A 21006-nucleotide genomic window follows, 5' to 3' on the forward strand; every position below is an offset into this window, starting at 1 on the left:
ACTGTCAATAAATGTATAGTCTGCAGGCGTTTTCGTGGTAGCACGCTCAATCCTAAAATGGGAATATTACCAGCGCAAAGAGTAAATCCTGATTTTCCCTTTTTGTCGGTTGGTATTGACTTTGCGGGTCCATTTTACATAGTTAACCGGAAAGGGCGTGGCAGTCGACTGCTTAAATGTTATATGTGCCTTTTTATTTGCTTAAGATATAAATGTATTCATCTAGAAGCTGTTAGCGACTTGTCAAAGGATGCGTTCATTATGACACTGAAAAGATTTATTAGTCGTCGTGGTAGGCCAGCGGAAATATTCTGCGATAACGGACGTAACTTTGTTGCCGCAGCTAAAGAGTTAACTGATTTCTTAAAACATAACGAGGATTCTTTTAGTCATTTTGCCAATCAGGAAAAAATTAAATTTCATTTTACGCCAGCATACGCTCCTCACTTCGGAGGCATTTGGGAGGCCGGTGTAAAGTCTGCCAAGTTTCATTTAAGACGTGTAATAGGGAATTGTCACTTAACGTTCGAAGAAATATTAACGTTATTCGCTCAAGTAGAGGCAATTTTGAATAGTCGTCCTCTTTACCCTTTGTCATCCTCTCCTGATGATTTCCTATCTTTGACTCCTGGCCACTTTTTAATTGGAAGAGCCTTAAACGCATTACCGTCAAAATCCCTAGACAGTTTTAAGGAAACAAATTTGCGAAGGTACGAAAGACTTGAAAAAATACGTCAACACTTTTGGAACAGATGGCAGAAGGAGTATGTGGCTGAATTACAGCAAAGAACTAAATGGAAAACCAATTTTGGCAAACTGAAGATCGGAGATTTAGTTCTTCTCCAAGAGGATCACGTACCTCCACTAAACTGGCGACTTGGACGAGTTAAAAGATTGTTTCCAGGTCCAGATAATATCTCACGTGTTGCTGATGTCGATACGATAAGAGGATGTGTACGACGTCCATTAGTTCGTCTCTGCCCCATTCTACCGGACGAGGAGCTCCATGGTTGAAAGATACCTTTCAACGAGGCGGGAGGATGTTCCGAATTACAGCGACTCGAGTAATTCGTTTCGTCAGTTGCGTCAATAGTTTCGATTAATAATTTATTTATTTTTTAAGTTACCTACATTGTTTTGTCACTAAATCACTCAGTCAAAGATAACATTAGCTCGCACAATAATTATTGTAAAAATTGTAATAAACCAGTATAAAAAGAAATTTTTGGGTTTTAATTAAGCCCCAGGGTGTCGTTGAAGACACCATTTATTGAGGAAATAAAATAGTAATACTAATAGCAGCATAAAATAACATTGATACTTTACAAAGTATCATAAACAATTTACGCCAAAATGATGAAAACTCGACTTTCGAAAAACGGGGTAAAACCAATAACTTCCCGATTTTTAAAAAATTTTTTAATTTTTTTAGAGGGAAGTTAAAAATGCTTTATTAATCATAACTTTACTATATATATAATTTTCAAATCAAAATTTTACATATAAATATGATATAAAAAATATTGATAAATTTTTAATAATTTCAATAATATGTAAATAAACATTTTTTTTTGTAATCTTTCAAGAAACTATGGTAAACCGAAATACTAACAATTTTGGTTCATCTAAAAAAGTAGTTACCCTATTATACTGTTAATTATACAAAACACTGTATAATTTTACAGTCAAAATAATAAAATTAATGAGAAGATTATTGAATTTCCAATGAATTCATTAGAATTCGAATTTAACTATTGTTTCACAATCTTACTAGACCACAGATTAAATTAAAATACGCACAATGTTTGTAAATTTACGAAGCTTGGAAACGAAAGTCGACAGCGTGTTTAGTAAAATTAAACAAGGCTAAAGAAAAATAGTATTTTTTAGTAATTTTACAATACATTGTGTAATTTTACAATAAGAATAGTAAAAATACCAAAAAAATTTTTTGAATTTTCAATAATTCCATTGTAGTTTCAATTACAATATTGTTTTGTAAATTTACAACAAAAGTAGGAATTCAAAACACAAATAATGTTCGTAAATTTAAGGTGCTTGGTATCGAAAATTGATAACCTGTTTAGTAAAATTACACATGGCTACAGACAAGTAGTATTTTTTAGTAATTTTACAATACATTGTGTAATTTTACAATAAGAATAGTAAAAATACCAAAAAATTTTTTTGAATTTTCAATACTTTGATTGTAGTTTAAATTACAATATTGTTTTGTAAATTTACAACAAAATTAGTAATTCAAAACACAAACAATGTTAGTAAATTTAAGGAGCTTGGTATCGAAAATTGATAACCTGTTTAGTAAAATTATACATGGCAACAGACAAATAGTATTTTTTAGTAATTTTACAATGTATTGTGTAATTTTACAGTTCAAATTGTAAAAATAATAACAAAATTTGTAAATTTCTAAACACTTCACAGTAATTCGAATTATAAAATATTTGGTAATTTTACAAAAAAATATAGTATCTCAAATTACTAAAAATTTTGGTAAATCTTCAAAGTTTGTTATTAAAATTTAATAAACTGTTCCGTGAAATTACAATACAAGTAAGATTTATACTCTAAGATTGTAAAATTAAAGCGCATCTTAGCAAATTTTCTCATATGTCTTGGAAAATTACTCAAAATGTGTTATAATTTGAATTCATACACACTGATTAGTAATTTAGCCATCTCATGTTGAGTAAAAAAATGATAATTTTACAAAAAATTTTTACAGTGTATTATACTGTTAATTATACAAAACACTGTATAATTTTACAGTCAAAATAATAAAATTAATGAGAAGATTATTGAATTTCCAATGAATTCATTAGAATTCGAATTTAACTATTGTTTCACAATCTTACTAGACCACAGATTAAATTAAAATACGCACAATGTTTGTAAATTTACGAAGCTTGGAAACGAAATTCGACAGCGTGTTTAGTAAAATTAAACAAGGCTAAAGAAAAATAGTATTTTTTAGTAATTTTACAATACATTGTGTAATTTTACAATAAGAATAGTAAAAATACCAAAAATTTTTTTTGAATTTTCAATAATTCCATTGTAGTTTCAATTACAATATTGTTTTGTAAATTTACAACAAAAGTAGGAATTCAAAACACAAATAATGTTCGTAAATTTAAGGTGCTTGGTATCGAAAATTGATAACCTGTTTAGTAAAATTACACATGGCTACAGACAAGTAGTATTTTTTAGTAATTTTACAATACATTGTGTAATTTTACAATAAGAATAGTAAAAATACCAAAAAAATTTTTTGAATTTTCAATACTTTGATTGTAGTTTAAATTACAATATTGTTTTGTAAATTTACAACAAAATTAGTAATTCAAAACACAAACAATGTTAGTAAATTTAAGGAGCTTGGTATCGAAAATTGATAACCTGTTTAGTAAAATTATACATGGCAACAGACAAATAGTATTTTTTAGTAATTTTACAATGTATTGTGTAATTTTACAGTTCAAATTGTAAAAATAATAACAAAATTTGTAAATTTCTAAACACTTCACAGTAATTCGAATTATAAAATATTTGGTAATTTTACAAAAAAATATAGTATCTCAAATTACTAAAAATTTTGGTAAATCTTCAAAGTTTGTTATTAAAATTTAATAAACTGTTCCGTGAAATTACAATACAAGTAAGATTTATACTCTAAGATTGTAAAATTAAAGCGCATCTTAGCAAATTTTCTCATATGTCTTGGAAAATTACTCAAAATGTGTTATAATTTGAATTCATACACACTGATTAGTAATTTAGCCATCTCATGTTGAGTAAAAAAATGATAATTTTACAAAAATTTTTTACAGTGTAGGACACGTCTACTTCAGCAGCCATCGGTCCTGCGACACAGATGACCAGCCCACTGCCATTTTAACTTGCTAATTCTGAGGGCTATCCTGGTTACTTTCACTCTCTTGCGGATAGTCACATTTCTTTGAGAGCGATCCCAAGCATAGCCCGTTCCATTGCACGTCGAGCGATTTTAAACTTGTGGACTAGTCCCCTCGTCAGTGTCTACCAGATAAACCGTAACCATTGCTTTTACACAGGTTTTAAGTAGACAAATCGGACTGATAAAGGAAATCGTGAGTTTTCAAATGACACTCTCGTTATTTTTTCATCTCTCTGTATTTTTGTATATTTTATCGCACATTCGTGGAAAGTTATAAATAAAATAAACAAGTAATAAAATAACTTATAAAAGCATATGAATTCTAATTATTATATTTTCATTTTTATTATTAAATTAGTAAATTAGTAGTTTTAAAATAATTTTTAACAAAAACAAAAACCGACTTCAAAAAGGAAACTAAAAAGTGAAAAATAAATTTACTTAGTACAAAGTAATTCGTATTTTGATTTAGTTAATCAGAAATGATTAAATAAATATTTTATAATTTTGAAGTCGGTGCCAAGTAAAACAATAACTACTCTAGTATCTACTCGTAAGTTGTATTCAGTTTTCTTTCATAATTTGTTTCATTGACTATTAGGTTGAATACTGTTATTATTCTGTTATTGTTTTGACATATCTAATAATATTTTTTGTACTTGTTTGTTGTGTGTGTGTTGTTTGTATTTGTTATTGTAGCCAGGTTGTTGTAGTATTTACTTGGCACCAACTTCAAAATTATAAAACATTTATTTAATCATTTCTGATTAACTAAATCAAAATACGAATTACTTTGTACTAAGTAAATTTATTTTTCACTTTTTAGTTTCCTTTTTGAAGTCGGTTTTTGTTTTTGTTAAAAATTATTTTATTTTACAATTTTTAGTGATGGGTAGACCTAACAAGGATGCTTTTTCTCTTATGTCGGGGGTTCGGAAACATACACAATACACAAGCACAAACACCCAGATCATGACAAACATCTATATGGCCAATACAAATATCTGTCGTGCGCGGGGATTGAACCCACTAACGCCAGCGCAACAGCCGGTGCTATGACCGCTGTGCTAACGCGTCGACATACTATGAGTAAAGTTCGCTATCAGGTGTACGTAATAACAACCGGGACTGACAGCCTAGCGTGTAGCGAGGCTAGGTTGGGAGAACCACAAGGATTAACAACTAGACTGAAAATAAATATTTTTATAAACATAAATATCCACTCCAAGCGGGAATAGAACCCGCGACCGTCGGTGTTTAGGCGCCACCGACACGGCATATGCACCATTATATCAAAGCGGTCGTCAAACAGCAAAAAGTACAAGTGCTGTAAATTGTTGAAAAATTCCCTCGAGTGTTTATGGGCTCCATCATCAAACCTGGTCCTGCGACACAGATGATCACACAGCAGGTAATTGCTATAAATCGTTGAAAAGTTCCCTCGACTATCTTTCGTCTCCATCATCAGACTTTAATGGCACTTGTAACTCATACAGGTGCAAAGTTCTCATCAATAGAAACGAATTAAGTTCAAACAGCAGGTAATTGCTATAAATCGTTGAAAAGTTCCCTCGACTATCTTTCGTCTCCATCATCAGACTTTAATGGCACTTGTAACTCATATAGGTGCAAAGTTCTAATCAATAGAAACGAATTAAGTTCAAACAGCAAGTAATTGCTATAAATCGTTGAAAAGTACCCTCGACCATCTTTCGTCTCCATCATCAGACTTAAATGGCACTTGTAACTCATATAGGTGCAAAGTTCTAATCAGTAGAAACGAATTAAGTTCAAACAGCAGGTAATTTCTGTAAGTCGTTGAAGAGTACCCTCGACTATCTTTCGTCTCCATCATCAGACTGAAATGGCACTTATAACTCATATATATGCAAAGTTCTCATCAACAGAAACGAATTAAGTTCAAACAGCAGGTAATTGCTATAAATCGTTAAAGAGTTCCCTCGACTAACTTTTGTCTCCATCATCAGACTGTAATGGCACTTATAACTCATACGGGTGCAAAGTTCTCATCAATAGAAACGAATTAAGTTCAAAAAGAAGGTAATTGCTATAAATTGTTGAAGAGTTCCCTCGACTATCTTTCTTCTCCATCATCAGATCGACTCCGGACCTTTATTAAATAGTAGTGCTTTATAGTGTTTAATGAAAACATGATTAAAATTTACTAGTCACCTTTACGATTTTTGAAAGTTTCCCTCGATTTCTCTGGGATCCCATCACCAGATCCTAGTTTCCTTATCATGGTACCAAACTATGAATATCTACTTTCCAACAAAAAAAGAATTATCAAAATCGGTTCATAAACGAAGAAGTTATCTCCGAACATACATAAAAAAATATATATATATACGGTCGAATTGAGTAACCTCCTCCTTTTTTTGAAGTCGGTTAAAAATACAAAAAAAATTAATAAGTTTCTTTACATTTTTGAATATCATATCAAAAATTGACCGCTCCAGCGGGATCCAGGGGGAAGTTTCTTTACATATCAAATAGACCGCGTCGTCAGTAACGAAGCGTGTGTGTCTTAGTGAAAGCTGCATGTGTCTTTGAAGTCAATTATTTGATGTATCACATATATATATGACGAGCCTAATTGACCGGCGTTGATTTACCTGCGTTTATGATTCTTGCTCCGCGAACTAATGCTTATTCATTGGAATAAGTTTTATGAATAATTTTTAGTAATCAATAATTGAGGAATTGTCGTTCAAATAAAATAAATAAATAAAATAAAATAAAATAAAAAAGCCTTTTATTTCTTGCGAATTTTTGACAAAAGTACCAAAAAAAGAATACATCTAACATAATTCAATGTATACATTTAACAGAAAAATATCTTTTTCCATCTAAGAACTTAAGTAATTTTGTTATTACACTTGGTTTCACAAAAACTTAACTTTAAACTAAACTTTAACTCTTTCCTATTTTATACAATTAGAAATAACATTCATAAAAGCCATATCACAACGCTTTTTAGCCCATAACCTGCCTTGCTGAATATAAATACAATAATTGTGTTTGCAAGCAAACGGAAAAAAAACCGACTTCAATTATATCGACAAGTAATACAACGTAGGTAGACGAAAAAATAGCCAAGTAAATACGCATTATCAAAGATTACTCCTAAAGTTGTAATCAGATCTCGATGAAATTTAAATGTGGCCACATGATAAACATCAGCTTTCGATTAAATTAAAAATCATTAAAATCGGTACACCCAGTAAAAAGTTATGCGTATTTTCGAGAGTTTCCCTCGATTTCTCTGGGATCCCATCATCAGATCCCGGTTTCCTTATTATGGTACCACACAAGGGATATCCCCTTTCCAACAAAAAAAGAATTATCAAAATCGGTTCATAAACGACGAAGTTATCCCCGAACATACATAAAAAGATATATACAAATATATACGGTCGAATTGAGTAACCTCCTCCTTTTTTGAGGATGGTTAAAAAACAAACTTTAAAAAACGTAAAATATAATCATTACAACATAATAATAATATAAATATAGTCATGTTCGTCGCATATTATCCCATAAGGTCGCATAAATTACGATTAACATAAAGCTTAGATTAACGATATCCTATACGATAATGTGTAATATTTTAATATAACGACGGACAATTTTAATGCTTATTTATACGTGAATAAATCAAAATTTATGAAAATAATTGATACTTGCTCGTATTCAATTTCCGAGGTCGATCACGAAATAGCGGCTTGATTTTATTAAAATAAATATATTTATACGAAATAATATTAACAATAGAGAAACCGGAACCTATTATAATCCTATACATATTTACAATTCACAGCAAATATTTACTAGTTCCGGTATAAATCACGTCCGCGTGGAATGGCACCAGAATGCTGGCAGCATTCCCCCGTTAAATCGCTATGCAGACTCTCTGGGCAAAATTGCACCAGCTATCTTGTCACCAGTGGGAGCTATAAGACGAGGCGTTAAATCTTTTAGCAATTTTTTTTCGCAATGGTCCAAGTGTTTCGACAGCAAACGGCACAAACATGTAATTTGGAATTAGTGACGAATATTTGTGCCGTTTAGTCGTTTCAGCTCTCTCCGCCGCGGCTCCCGTTCTTAACGCTGTTTCCCTGACATGACACATTATACCCTACCCTAGTTAATTATATAGCCCTACCGTAGTTAAATAAAGTTAAGTTAAAAAGTATTTGTAATTGTCTCTAAGTTAAGTTACTTTAGATTTAAACGCTTGAAGCGTACGATAAAGTGCAAATAAGTAAGTAAATAGAAAGGTACGTTGATTTTTGGTTTTATGAGTGTGTGTGTAGCACCGTTATATACCACGGTAGGAATGTTGGATGTGGATAAGCACCGGCGCATGTAACGGTTAACTAATGACTCCTTACTTTTCAGGATAACAGACGAGCGATATTTGTAATTCTTCAAAAAAAAAAAAACTTCAATTTCCACCGAGAAGTACACTACATTATTAGAAATAGCTTAAAAACTGTTCCTCAAATCTCGGTCAAAGTTCAATTTGAGCATACGACAAGCTTTTGAATAAAAAAAAAATTACCAATATCGGTCCACCAAGGAGAACTTAACGAGGTAACAAATTAAAAAGAATACTGTTTGCTCGTAAACGAAAAAAAGCCGACTTCAATTACATCAACAAGTAATACAAGTTTACGCAAACTTGGCAAGTAAATACGCGGTATCAAAGATTACTCAAAAAGTAGTAATCAGAGACCCAGTAAAGAGTTCTGAGACATTAAACAAAATAAGTCGAATTTAGAACATCCTTCTTTTTGGAAGTCGGTTAAAAATACAGTTAAATCCAGAAAAGAAGAATTTTGAGGATGGTTAAAAACGGATCTACAGAAATGTATTTTTTAAATGGTTGTTAAAACGGTGTCATTGTATAAATATTTTTCTTGGTATTTAGCAAAGGTGTGTCGATATTTAAATGTATTGGTTATTCATAAATTAGTAGGTTACTACAAATCCTCACAACCAGAATATTTCTTTTTTGTTATGATTGGCACAGTTAGCAGTGATCCTGCTTATTGCTCTAGAATCGCGGGTTTGTTTATTTTCGTCTAGCTGAAATATATATTTATTTATATAAGTATGTCATTTGTTATTTGTGTATGTATTTAACTGAGGTTAGGATACAACAGGAAATATCTTACTTACCCGAAGATCACAGCTTAATAATACTGCTTTCAAGAAGTGTTGTGTTCCTGTGGAGAGTAAGGTGACCAGAGCTCCTGGGGGGATTGGGGTTTGGGTCGGCAACGCGCTTGCGATGCTTCTGGTGTTGCAGGTGTCTATAAGCTGCGGTAATCGCTTACCATCAGGTGAGCCGTACGCTTGTTTGCCGACCTAGCTTAAAAAAAAAATGTAAATATTAACTTAGTATTATTTAAGTGTAAATTTATAAATATTTTAGTGGGCTACTAAAACGCTAATTTATCATTATTATTGTTGACGTCTCGTTGACGCAACGGTCACAGCCATGGATAGTACCTGCTGCGCTGGCGATTGCGGTTCGATCCCAGCACATGACAAACATTCGTATTACCCATACAGGTGTTTGCCATGGTTTGGGTGTTTGTGCACTCCTCGTGGGTCACCCCACCGTGCCTCGGAGAGCACGTTAAGTCGTCGGTCCCGGTTGTTATCATGTACACCTGATAGCGATCGTTACTCATAGTAAAGAATATATCCGCCAACCCGCATTGGAGCAGCGTTGTAGATTAAGCTCTGATCCTTCTCCTACATGGGGAAAGAGGCCCAAGCCCAGTAGTGGGATATTACAGGCTCAAGCAGCATTGTTGAACTAAGACCTCTCATTTAAAATTAATTATAAATATAACTTCTATGTAATAATTAAATATATTTTCTAGTTTCATTCTAATATATACACGATGTTAGTTCTTTACACCTTCAACAATAAACAACGTTTTATAACTTAAATATTAAAAAAGATCTTATAATCATAAGCAATTAATCCTTAGAATCAAGCTCAGTCAATACTATCTCGAATTCCATCGATAGTAACGGTAGCTATTGAGGTTATTGGTCCACATTTGATACTCAAGATCAAGGCAATACGTTTAGTAGATTGCGGTTCCGTGGTGACGCGACCACTGACTGCCTGTGGCACCACACGCAACACTACGTGCCATACGGACGGTAGCTTCGCTTAATGCGGTATTTAATATTACGTGTTTGAAATAAAAGTGAAATAAAATATGAAGTGAATTTTCGAGATTCATATTTTGAAATAAATTTAAATGCAAATTTAAGTGAATTATTGAGATTAATATTTCGAATTTCAATTTGAAGATTATTCAAATAATTAAATATTAAATGAAATTATTTTACTGTGTATACGAATTGAAGTGAATTATTAATATATTTATTTTATTTTATCTAGATATAAACGACATAAATATATAAATACTAAAGGAAAATTAATTAGTGGTGAAATTATGAACATTAAATTAATTTAAGTATGTATTAATTTGAACAATTACTGTGTAGTTTTATTAAAACAGTGATTTTTTTATTTTACTATAAATGAATATTATGAGTGATGAACGAAATAGTGATGAGGGTGATATCTGCAGCCGTTCTGCTGTCAGGGGTGTCGGCGATCGTGTGTCAATAATGGGCTGGATCAGCTGATCCGGGCTGCGTCAGCTACATGTAGGTGATTTTGGTATTTCTAATGCCATTTTTAATTACTTTTTTTAATGTGAAATTATAATATTGTAATTATATTCTATTTTGAAATGAATAATTCTATTACGAAGTTATTAAAATGTAAAGAAAGTTATTACTATTTTTATTTGACAAAGACAGTAACTGGTGAGTTTTTTGTCGACTCTTGTCGTCAGAATCTCTATTCTAATTTAGTGGCAGCTTTACAAGAATAATTCATTTATTAAATAGAAATATAATTTTAATTTGTAAAATGACCAAAAGCGAATTTGAAGCCTACTTGAATAGAGAGATTTTGATTTCATTGATTTATGATTTGATTATTTTTTATAGATTTACTAGCTGACCCCGCAAACGTTGTTTTGCTATATATTTTTTAACCCCGTTTATCTCCCCCCCTATAACTTAGGGGTATAAAAAATAGACGTTGTTCGATGCTCAGACCTATCCGATATGCGTACAAAATTTCATGAGATTCGGACAAGCAGTTTCGGAGGAGTTTAACTACAAACATCTCGACACGAGAATTTCATATACCTATTAGATCAATTTTAATTTGATATATTGTTTTCTAATATTTACGCGAATTTCACTAATTATAATGAAACAACTTTTATTTTTATTTCATCGCGGTTTATTAGGTTTTTAACATGCCCGACGTTTCGGATACTTTACAGCAACCGTGGTCACGGGAGGACCTTAGTTTGATAGCTTTTAATGGAACGAAACTACTGTCACAGATGCACGAAATAAATTCATCTGTTTTTTATTATGTTCGAAACACGACTTTTTTACTATTAATTTAATTTACCTTTCAAACTAACTTTTAAAAATCTACAAGAGATCTTAAAGGCTTCAAATATTGAAGACACAGAAAAAATATATAATAATACTTATGTACTAACATAAATAATACATGCAATAATTAGTGTTTATACATAATAACGGCTCGTACGGAACACTTGCACAATAGCTTGCACTTGGCCGGTTCTGATACGTAGCGAGACGAACAGCAAGGCTGTGTACGAGCAGTGCTTGTAACACGTGGATCTCTATCGGAGGTCGCGAGTTCAAAGTCGAGAGAACATTAAGTTGTATTCGTATACAATGTGTGTTGTGGGACTTATGTAATAACAGTGTGGGTAAAGATTCTTATCTTTTGTGTTTTGTTTGAGCTTTCAAGAGCTATATAATATTGAATTTTGTTGAAATTGTAGTTTTTTTTTATTATTTAATTATTTTTGATGTTTCATAGAATTGTTTTAATTTTATTCTATTTGTAACCGACTTCAAAAAAGGAGGAGGTTACTCAATTCGACCGTATATATATTTATATATGTTCGGGGATAACTTCGTCGCTTATGAACCGATTTTGATAATTCTTTTTTTGTCGGAAAAGAGATATCCCAAGTGTGATATCATGATAAGGAAACCAGGATCTGATGATGGGATCCCGGAGAAATCGAGGGAAACCCTCGAAAATCGCAGTGACGGCTATTGCGTTTGTTAATTTTTTTCGTCTACTTACATTGTAATACATCTCGCTTGTAATTGAAGCCGGTTTTTTTCGTTTGCGAGCAAACACAACTATTATTGTATAGTGTTATACAATGGATTTGTGTTTAATTATTTTATATCATTATTTCAATACATTTTAATTTATTTTTTGTATAAAATATCTCAAGAAATCTTACGAGAAGGTATATCAACGAACGAAACGGTTTATAAATCTGATTTAATAGACAATTCATTTTTATTTAACATCTCGGTAAGTATGAAGAACAAACGATTCAAAACATCAATTATTTCTTTAACTTCCTGATGTCATAACACTAGGATACAATCTTATTTACCTATATAAATAAATTACCATTGTTGTTGTTATGTGCTGTTGTTTACCTAATTGAGGAAATAAAAAACTTTGTCACGCATTAAAATATAATTATCTCTTACATATTAATACAATTAAATAGTAAAATTTATGTATGTATGATCATTGAAAGCTAATTTAAAAAGTTTTGTTCTAAAATAACTTCAAATTAACATGGATGCGTTTGCTTGCAAACGATAAAAAACCGACTTCATTAACCAGTAATACACCATAAGTAGACCAAAAAATTATTTAAATAAATCATCAAAATCATCAAAGACATTAGCTTTCGATTAAAATAAGAATCATAAAACCTGTAAATCCGGATGAAAAGTTATACGGTATAATGCAACATAGGTCGATGAAAAAATAGTCAAGTAAATACGCATTATTAGATATTACTCGAAAAGTCCTTCTCAGATCTCAGTTAACTATAAATGAACTACACACCACCTATACATTTAAAAAAAAATCAGCGAAATCGGTCCACCCAGTCATAAGTACTGATACATAAAAAAATACAGTCGTTCGTTTGTGTTTTGGTATCGTGTAAATATCTTACGAAAACTTAGTTACTTTGCACTTGAAAGAACACAGCTATTTTGAAATCATAGACAGACACTTCAATTTTATTTATATGTATAGATGAATGTATATTTAGAAGCTTAAATCTGTAGGCTTAATGCTGTATGGCCATTTTTAGTCATCTATCTATCTCTGATTATCTAGTAAGCAAATTCAAATGAAGATAGAGAATCGAAACTGGCCGTTAATCGATTTTAATAATTCGTAGATGCCATTTATCTTAGCAGTGCGTGTGGGCGGTCAGGTTTATGTTTTTTTAACATTTATGATAATGAGCAGACGAACTTTAAATTCTAGAAATGTTAAAAATATAACATTATTGCCGTGGTCTGGGCGTTTGTGCTTATTGTATACGTTTCCGTAACCCCGACACAGGTGAAAATCCTACTAGGATATATTGAGTTTGAACCATCAATCATCATCACTTCAGCCTAATACAGCCACATACCACGAGCCAAAAATGGCGTGAACTCATGTGTTTGCCCATAGTCACCACGCTGGGCAGGCGGGTTGGTGACCGCAGGGAGTGTAGACCGTTATTTTTTATTTACGTAATTGTTCTTAATTAAAACTCTTATATTAAAAACATAAAAAAATCCATACCATATGCGTTATTGTTTTTAAGGGTAGGAGATATCCTACTCAAACTCTGGAGCAGCCCGACTGGGGAAGTACCTCGACCTTACAGAAGATCACAGATAAATAATAGTGCTGTCAAGCAGTGCTGTGTTCCTGTGGTGAGTAAGGTTGGCAGAGCTGAAGCTGCCTCAAGTTGGGTTATAGTAGAACAAGCAATTTGCGATACTTCCGGTGTTGCAGGCGTCTATAGGCTACGGTAAGCACTTACCATCAGATGGACCGTAGGCTTGGTTGCCGGCTTAGTCGTATAAAAAAACAAAAACCGTACAATGATGGCACAGTAGCAGTACTGTGGTGTTGTAAGGTTCACTACAGATTACTTGTTTTTGCGTCACCCGCGCCCGCACGCCATAACACGAACATAACATTCGTTTTAATATTCTGTGAGAATTCTTCACTTCTGAGCCGAAGAGAAGCTGAAAGCTGAAGCTGAGATCAGAAGATTCCAGGTTCGAATCCTGGCAGGGTCGCCATGTAGGGAAGTTGTTATGTAATTAAACACATCTTACTTGTTCCAAGGATGATTCATTACTGCTCTCTCTATAATAATGATTACAGTTATTTATAAAAGATACGTAGCGTAGGATTATAACTACTACACTTCACCATGTCTAAGCTGTTTTCAAGTGTTGTTACGGATTGTCTCGCCACAAGACTCGACGAATTTCAACCATCGGAACACGCTGGGATTCAAAATGGCTGAAGCTCCGTAGACCACATCCATACTGCGAACAATACCACAGTGTCAATCGATCACGGTTCAGCCTGTAATATCCCACTGCTGGGAATAGGCATCTTTCTCCAAGTAGAAGAAGGATTGAAGTTTAGTCCACCACGCTGCTTCATTACGGATTGGCGGATATATTCCCTACTATATGTTTTATAACAGTCGTTATCACTTAACGTACTCTTCGAGGCAAGGTGGGGAGACCCACAAGGATAGACATCCTAACCAAAAAGAAATATTTGTACAAAAACAATAGCCATCCCGAGCGGGAATTGAACCGTTAGGGTTTAGGCGCCTACACGCACCACTATACTAGAACGGTGGAGTCTGTGTGTTATGTAGATTGATAAATGTATTATTATAATATGAAAAAGTCGAGTGGTTAAGATATAAAAAAGGGAGTGGGTGTTTGTGCAGTCCTTGTGGGTCTCCCCACCGTGCCTTGGAGAGCACGTTAAGCCGTCGGTCCCGGTTGTTATCATGTACACCTGATAGCGATCGTTACTCATAGTAGGGAATATATCCGCCAACCTGCATTGAAGCAGCGCGGTGGATTAAGCTCTGATCCTTCTCCTACATGGGGAAAGAGGCCTATGCCCAGTAGTGGGATATTACAGGCTGAAGCAAAAAAGTCGATGCGTGCTTAGTATGTACAAAAAAAAACTTATTACCAGTTGTTCCAGCGGTTTTCCAATTCCGTGGGTATGTCGGGATCAAAATAGCCTATTTGTAATGCTAGATCCAGCTATATGTTTTCAAGTTTCATGACAGACAGTTCAGTAGCCTAAAAGAGTAACACATACCCATCCTTGCAAAATATTTCATAAGTATATAATATACTTAGGTAGGATTTGAGCCAAGTAGAAGCTCTATGTACTCTTGATTCACAACACGAACATAATATCTATGTGTCTACACGTACTAATCCATCTATAGTAATTTTTTCAACATCCGTGACGTGACTGTACATATTGATGGTACTTGAAGAGTATATAAAATTAATCGGTATATTATTGCTGTTGTTTCTCGAGAACTATTCGACGAATTTGTCATTTTAAATCCGACCACGATAACATTTAAATATTATTCTCGAGGTACCTACAACTTAACTTCGTCACAGTAATAATAATCACTTTAAATTAAAATCTTATATACAACTCTTTATAACATTGTTTGTTCTTAAAGGAAAAAACATCAGCTTCAGTTAATATCGACAAGTACTGTACATTTACATATATTAAATTACTTGTATGATCTCGTTTTAAATTTAAGTTGGATCCAGTATGAAAGATATTATGTGATAACATAACATAACATAACAATACACTTTATTGTACACAAAACAGAAATAATACATATTAGATTGATTTTAACAGAGTATCATAAGTTACAAAGGGCGGCCTTATCGTTGAAAGGCGATTTCTTCCAGGCAACCTAGGGGCAGAGGAGATGGTATTGTGTCAAACGTTTGAATATATTTACTTAAACACATATACATATAGGTACATAAATACACACATAAACACATATATACAAATATATAATTTTATATATTTGTATGTATGTGTTTTATATAGTGATATATATAAATAATTGTGTTTGCAGGCAAACTAAGAAAAACCGACTTCAATTATATCGACAAGTAATACAACGTAGGTAAACGAAAAAATAGTCAAGTAAATACGCATTATCAAAGATTACTCCAAAAGTTGTAATCAGATATCGATGAAATTTAAATATGACCACATGATAAACATTTCTGGCTTTCGATTAAATTAAAAATCATCAAAATCGGTGCACCCACTAAAAAGTTATGCGGATTTTCGAGAGTTTCCCTCGATTTCTCTGGGATCCCATCATCAGATCCTAGTTTCCTTATCATGGTACCAAACTAGGGATATCTCCTTTCCAACAAAAAAAGAATTATCGAAATCGGTCCATCAACGACGGAGTTATCCCCGAACATACATAAAAAAAACATATACGGTTGAATTGAGTAACCTCCTCCTTTTTTTGAAGTCGGTTAAAAATACCTGATCCTTTTTTTTGAAGTCGTTTGAAAATATTGATATACCGACGTCCTTAGTAAAACTTTAAATTAGCCCAGGAATGAGGAGCTGTGACAACTACGCCCGCCTCTTTGTCAGAAAGCTAACGTGTAAAATAAAAATAAAATTACATCTTTATAAAAATATAGTATTAAATCTTATTTTATATATATTAACTAATATATAATCTATAATCTTTAAATAATAATAAATACTAGCGACTCGCCCCGGCTTCGCACGGTTGCTTAAAGTAAAACTATCAGTGTTCCTCTACTATATTATGAATGTATTATACATATAAATTTTCTCCTGGAATCACTCTATTTACAAAAGAAAACCGCATCGAAATCCTTTTCGTACAAAGCGGGAAGCGACTTGTTTTATACTATGTAATGATTAATAAGCCTGAAGACTTCGTTTGTTTGAACACGTAAATGTCAGGATCTGCTAGTTCGAATTCAAAATTCTTTTAGCATTGAATAGTCCATTTACCGAGGCGTAGCAGGGATGTCAAAGATACGGCCCGCGATCGCAATGCGTCATAGAAAGAAGAATCATGACTTCAATCGATCCCTCTACGGAAGTTTTAAAATGCGCTCACTACATATTTTTTTAATTTGATTCTGGCCCGCCTACACTTTCTGAATTTAATATATTATGGCCCTTTGCAAAATTTAGTTTGACACACCTGCTATAGAGTAGCTGTATATAATATTTTAGCACATTTTTTTTTCTAAAATAAACACGGGTAAAACTGCAGGGCAAAGCTAGTATAGATATAAAAGATAAATAAGTATCGCCAGTAGATTTATGTTTTTGTGTTAAGTTTTAAAAATGCATGAATATTTCATTAGCTATGTTCAGTTTAAATACTGCATCACCGTGACTGGAGTCAATTTACATTCGATGCTTTGATAATGATTATAAAACACGCTTATATCAGAGTTACACAAGCATGAAATGGTTTAGTTATGTATTAGCAGCGCTGAAAATATTTACGTGCGTATGACTTTAAAGTTAGTAGATTTTGAGGTTATTAGATAAAAACTGAGCCTACTTCGTTCGCGGATACAATACGACACGACTATCATTCTCTCTTTCAAGGGACCCGTACTGAATAAATATGAAAATAATGTATCCTAGCTTGTAGTATGATCTCACGTAGGGTTGCCAGATTCAAGCGTGATATTTCCGGGACAATTCAAGGATAACGAATTCGGTCGGTTGAAAAATATACATAATTGCTATATATACTTGACAATATTTTTAGTAAATCGCTATAAAACTAGTAGTATTCGAAATCCGGGACAATCAACTATAATTCCTGGACACGGGACAAGACACGTAATTCCGGGGCAATCCCGGATTTTCCGGGCATCTGGCAACCCTAATCTCACGTAAAGTTTTATTACGTTTCAATAAATCCATTAATTACTTTCCTCGTGATGCTTGGTCAAGATAAAGACAGACATACAGACGAAAATTTAAAATTCGTTATTTGCTTTTGAAGCCACGTCACGGAATAACGTTCAAACACGTTTTTTATACGGAGGTTAGCAATATAACATTTACAGGCTATTTAGTTCAATTCATAATTGGAACGAAGTTTTACAGTACATTTGAGTAGGAATGGCGTACTATTTGTTTTTTTACTCGTATCTAGTGTTTTATTACATAAAACATAAAAGAAAACATCGAATAAAAAGCTAAAAGTTTTATCACTGCGCGGTAGTTTCCGCGCCATATACCCTCGCCCTGCCACTATAAAAATACCTATCTTCCACAGTTTTATAACTTCAAGACATTAAAGTATTTCATTTATCTCCCATTACTAGCTGATACTCCTTACTCGACTGTTCTGTAATGTCGACTATGTCAACAAAATATTATTACTGTAGTTATTACCTGAATATAGACCGGTAACTCCAGGTCGGTATTTCCATTCGAGTATTTTGAAGCGGAATAGTTCGTTATGTTTGATTACGCTGAATAACATTTGCGTTAGAAAGTATATCAAGGAAGGTGATTAGTGATGAGACTGCTTTTTTTTGGATTATAATAATGTTATTTTTATTCGTGTTATTTCGAATATGTAATAACGTACGTGCTAAATAAATCTAATATAATATAAAATTCTTGTGTCGCGGTGTTTGTAGTTAAACTCCTCCGAAACGGTTTGAACGATTCTCATGAAATTTGTGTGCATATCGGTAGGTCTGAGAATCGAACAACATCTATTTTTCATACCCCTAAGTTATAGAGGGGGGGGTTGAGAAGGTTAATAATATATATGGCAAAACAACGTTTGCGGGGTCAGCTAGTAAATATATAAAATTCTCGTGTCATGGTGTTAAACATTGAACTCCTCCGAAACGGCTCGACCGATTTTAATAAAATTTTGTGGGCATATCTGGTAGGAAGATTGTGTGGTACCAAATATTATACTATGGGTCATTGTATAAGAACATTAATCAACCGCAGTGGAGCAGCGTAGTAGATTAAGCTGCCATCGTGCCCCTACGTGGAGAAAGAGGCCTGTTTTAGACGGAATCGTGATACGTCCTCCACAGAACTTTCTTTTTTTTGCCCTGAAAGAGACGAGAGAGTCCTCCCGTGACCATGGTTTCCGTTTCTTTTTATTCTTTTCTTTTTGAGGGACTTTTGTCTACACAGACATGCCAGCCCCACCATACCCTAATTCCCACTATATCTAAGAAATGGAGACAGAATCATTGATGATGTAAGATCATATCAACTAACAAATTTGCTGCATCACACAAAGGTTATGGTAACACAGATAAAAATGAACCAATATCACCATGGTTTCCGTAAAGTATCCGAAACATCGGACCTTTAAAAAACTTAGTAATCCGCGATAAAATCCGTAAAAGTTGTTTCATTATATTGCAAGAGACGGTTTTGAGCTAAATCAGGTTCTAAAGCGTTAGTAAATTGTGTCACTAGTAAATTCGTATTCGTCGTCAATAATAATCCGCAATAGCCGTCGAATCTTGTCATTAAACATAGTTAAAGATAAGGTTTGAATTATAACCTAACTCAATCAATCTCATATTGTTTTTGTTTGTTTACAGGTGATGCCTTGCCTCTGGAGATGCTATTCAACTGGCCTTCCATTCCCGATTTAGAGATAATGGAGTACTCGCGAGAGGGCAAGAGAACTTACAAATTGAGTAAGGCTCACGTTATTCTCCGCTACAGAATGCCTCAAACTCTCATCTTCTACATCCCAGGCTGGTGGAATACGCCAACTGACGAGTCTTCACAAACTCTGGCGAAAGCGCTCTTAAATAAGAACTCTTTATTCTTAATCCTGGACACGCGAGTGGTTTTCTGTCGAGGATATATTTCATCTGCTTCACGTATTAAAGGCGTCTCCCAAAAGGTTTACAAATTCTTAAAAAACCTCTACAACGATAGATACCCGCTGTCATCCGTGCACTTAATTGGCTTTAGTTTAGGTGCCCATGTTTCTGGAATGGTCGGAAAGTTCGTGCAGAATCGTCTAAACCGGAAAATAGGGAAGATAACCGCCCTTGATCCAGCCAGACCATGTTTCACCCAAACCTCAAAATATAGACTTGACAAGCGAGATGCGAAGTTCGTTCATGTGATACACACCAGTGCTGGAGTGTTGGGACTGGAGCAGCCTATTGGTCATACTGATGTTTACGTGAATGGTGTGTCAGCTCCTCAACCTGAGTGTAGAGAAAAAGCGGTTAGTTTGGAATGTGACCACGCTCAGGCTTGGAGGCTCTTCTCCGCCTCTGTGATGAATGAGCGAGCGCTGGTTGGGAGAAAATGCAAGAGTTGGAATGAACTGAGCAGCGATCGATGTAGTGGAAACGATACTTTAGTAGGATATGGATGTAACGTAGATTTGCGTGGCATGTTCTTGTACAAGTCGCAGGAAATAAGTCGGAGGATAAATGTGTTCAATCCTTTTGATATAAAAACTTGGTGGACTAGCTAACAGGAGTTATATTTAGTGAATAAAAATAAATAAACTGTTTACTTTTTAGTAATTATTTAAGTTCTTAACTCTCTTTTTTAGTGATACCAGCTTAAGTTTTTCAAAGAATTTTTAGATAAAAATAAGAATTAAAAGTATTTTATATCATCATTAATTTTTATTATATAATAGTATTATTGTTGTATTGTGTCGAATTGTCAAATAGAAACAGCAGTGTAGGCACAATATAAGTTTACTACTGAACTTAACGTTTTTGTGCATAGCTTAGGAAGGGTAGCAAGTATATGTGGTTTGAATTAAAACTTCTCGCTTGTATCCAATCTGTTAAAAAATTACAAAGGAAAGAGTTACCGTTGCAATGTACTAGAAAGGTTTCCTCGACATGTATTTTTAAAATTAATCGATCGATTAACGGTTGAATCGTGACTTTTATAGCTGTGAGATTGTTATTTATACGTAGGTCACGTTCGT

The 21006-nt window shown here is 33.4% G+C and overlaps 1 protein-coding gene across 1 annotated transcript; it reads left to right on the top strand.

Moving 5' to 3' along the window:
* The first annotated feature begins 8842 nt into the window (after window positions 1-8842).
* On the top strand, window positions 8843-20682 carry LOC123662158 (phospholipase A1 4-like). The gene is made up of 4 exons (XM_045597042.1): window positions 8843-8896; window positions 9967-10086; window positions 10582-10660; window positions 19637-20682. The coding sequence occupies exons 1-4, from the start codon at window positions 8843-8845 to the stop codon at window positions 20533-20535; spliced, it is 1152 nt and encodes a 383-aa protein (XP_045452998.1). The 3' UTR covers window positions 20536-20682.
* The last annotated feature ends 324 nt before the right edge of the window (window positions 20683-21006 follow it).

Source organism: Melitaea cinxia, chromosome 18, assembly GCF_905220565.1.
Source record: "Melitaea cinxia chromosome 18, ilMelCinx1.1, whole genome shotgun sequence".
Classification (NCBI taxonomy): Eukaryota; Metazoa; Arthropoda; class Insecta; order Lepidoptera; family Nymphalidae; genus Melitaea; species Melitaea cinxia.

Bases quoted from the DNA above. Each gene is read 5' to 3' on its own strand.
- LOC123662158 (XM_045597042.1), top strand. From the start codon at position 8,843: ATGGTTGTTAAAACGGTGTCATTGTATAAATATTTTTCTTGGTATTTA. The intron at 8,897-9,966 runs GTGTGTCGATAT...ATTAATCCTTAG, and splicing joins TTTCTTGGTATTTAGCAAAG to AATCAAGCTCAGTCAATACT. The intron at 10,661-19,636 runs GTAGGTGATTTT...GTTTGTTTACAG, and splicing joins CCGGGCTGCGTCAGCTACAT to GTGATGCCTTGCCTCTGGAG.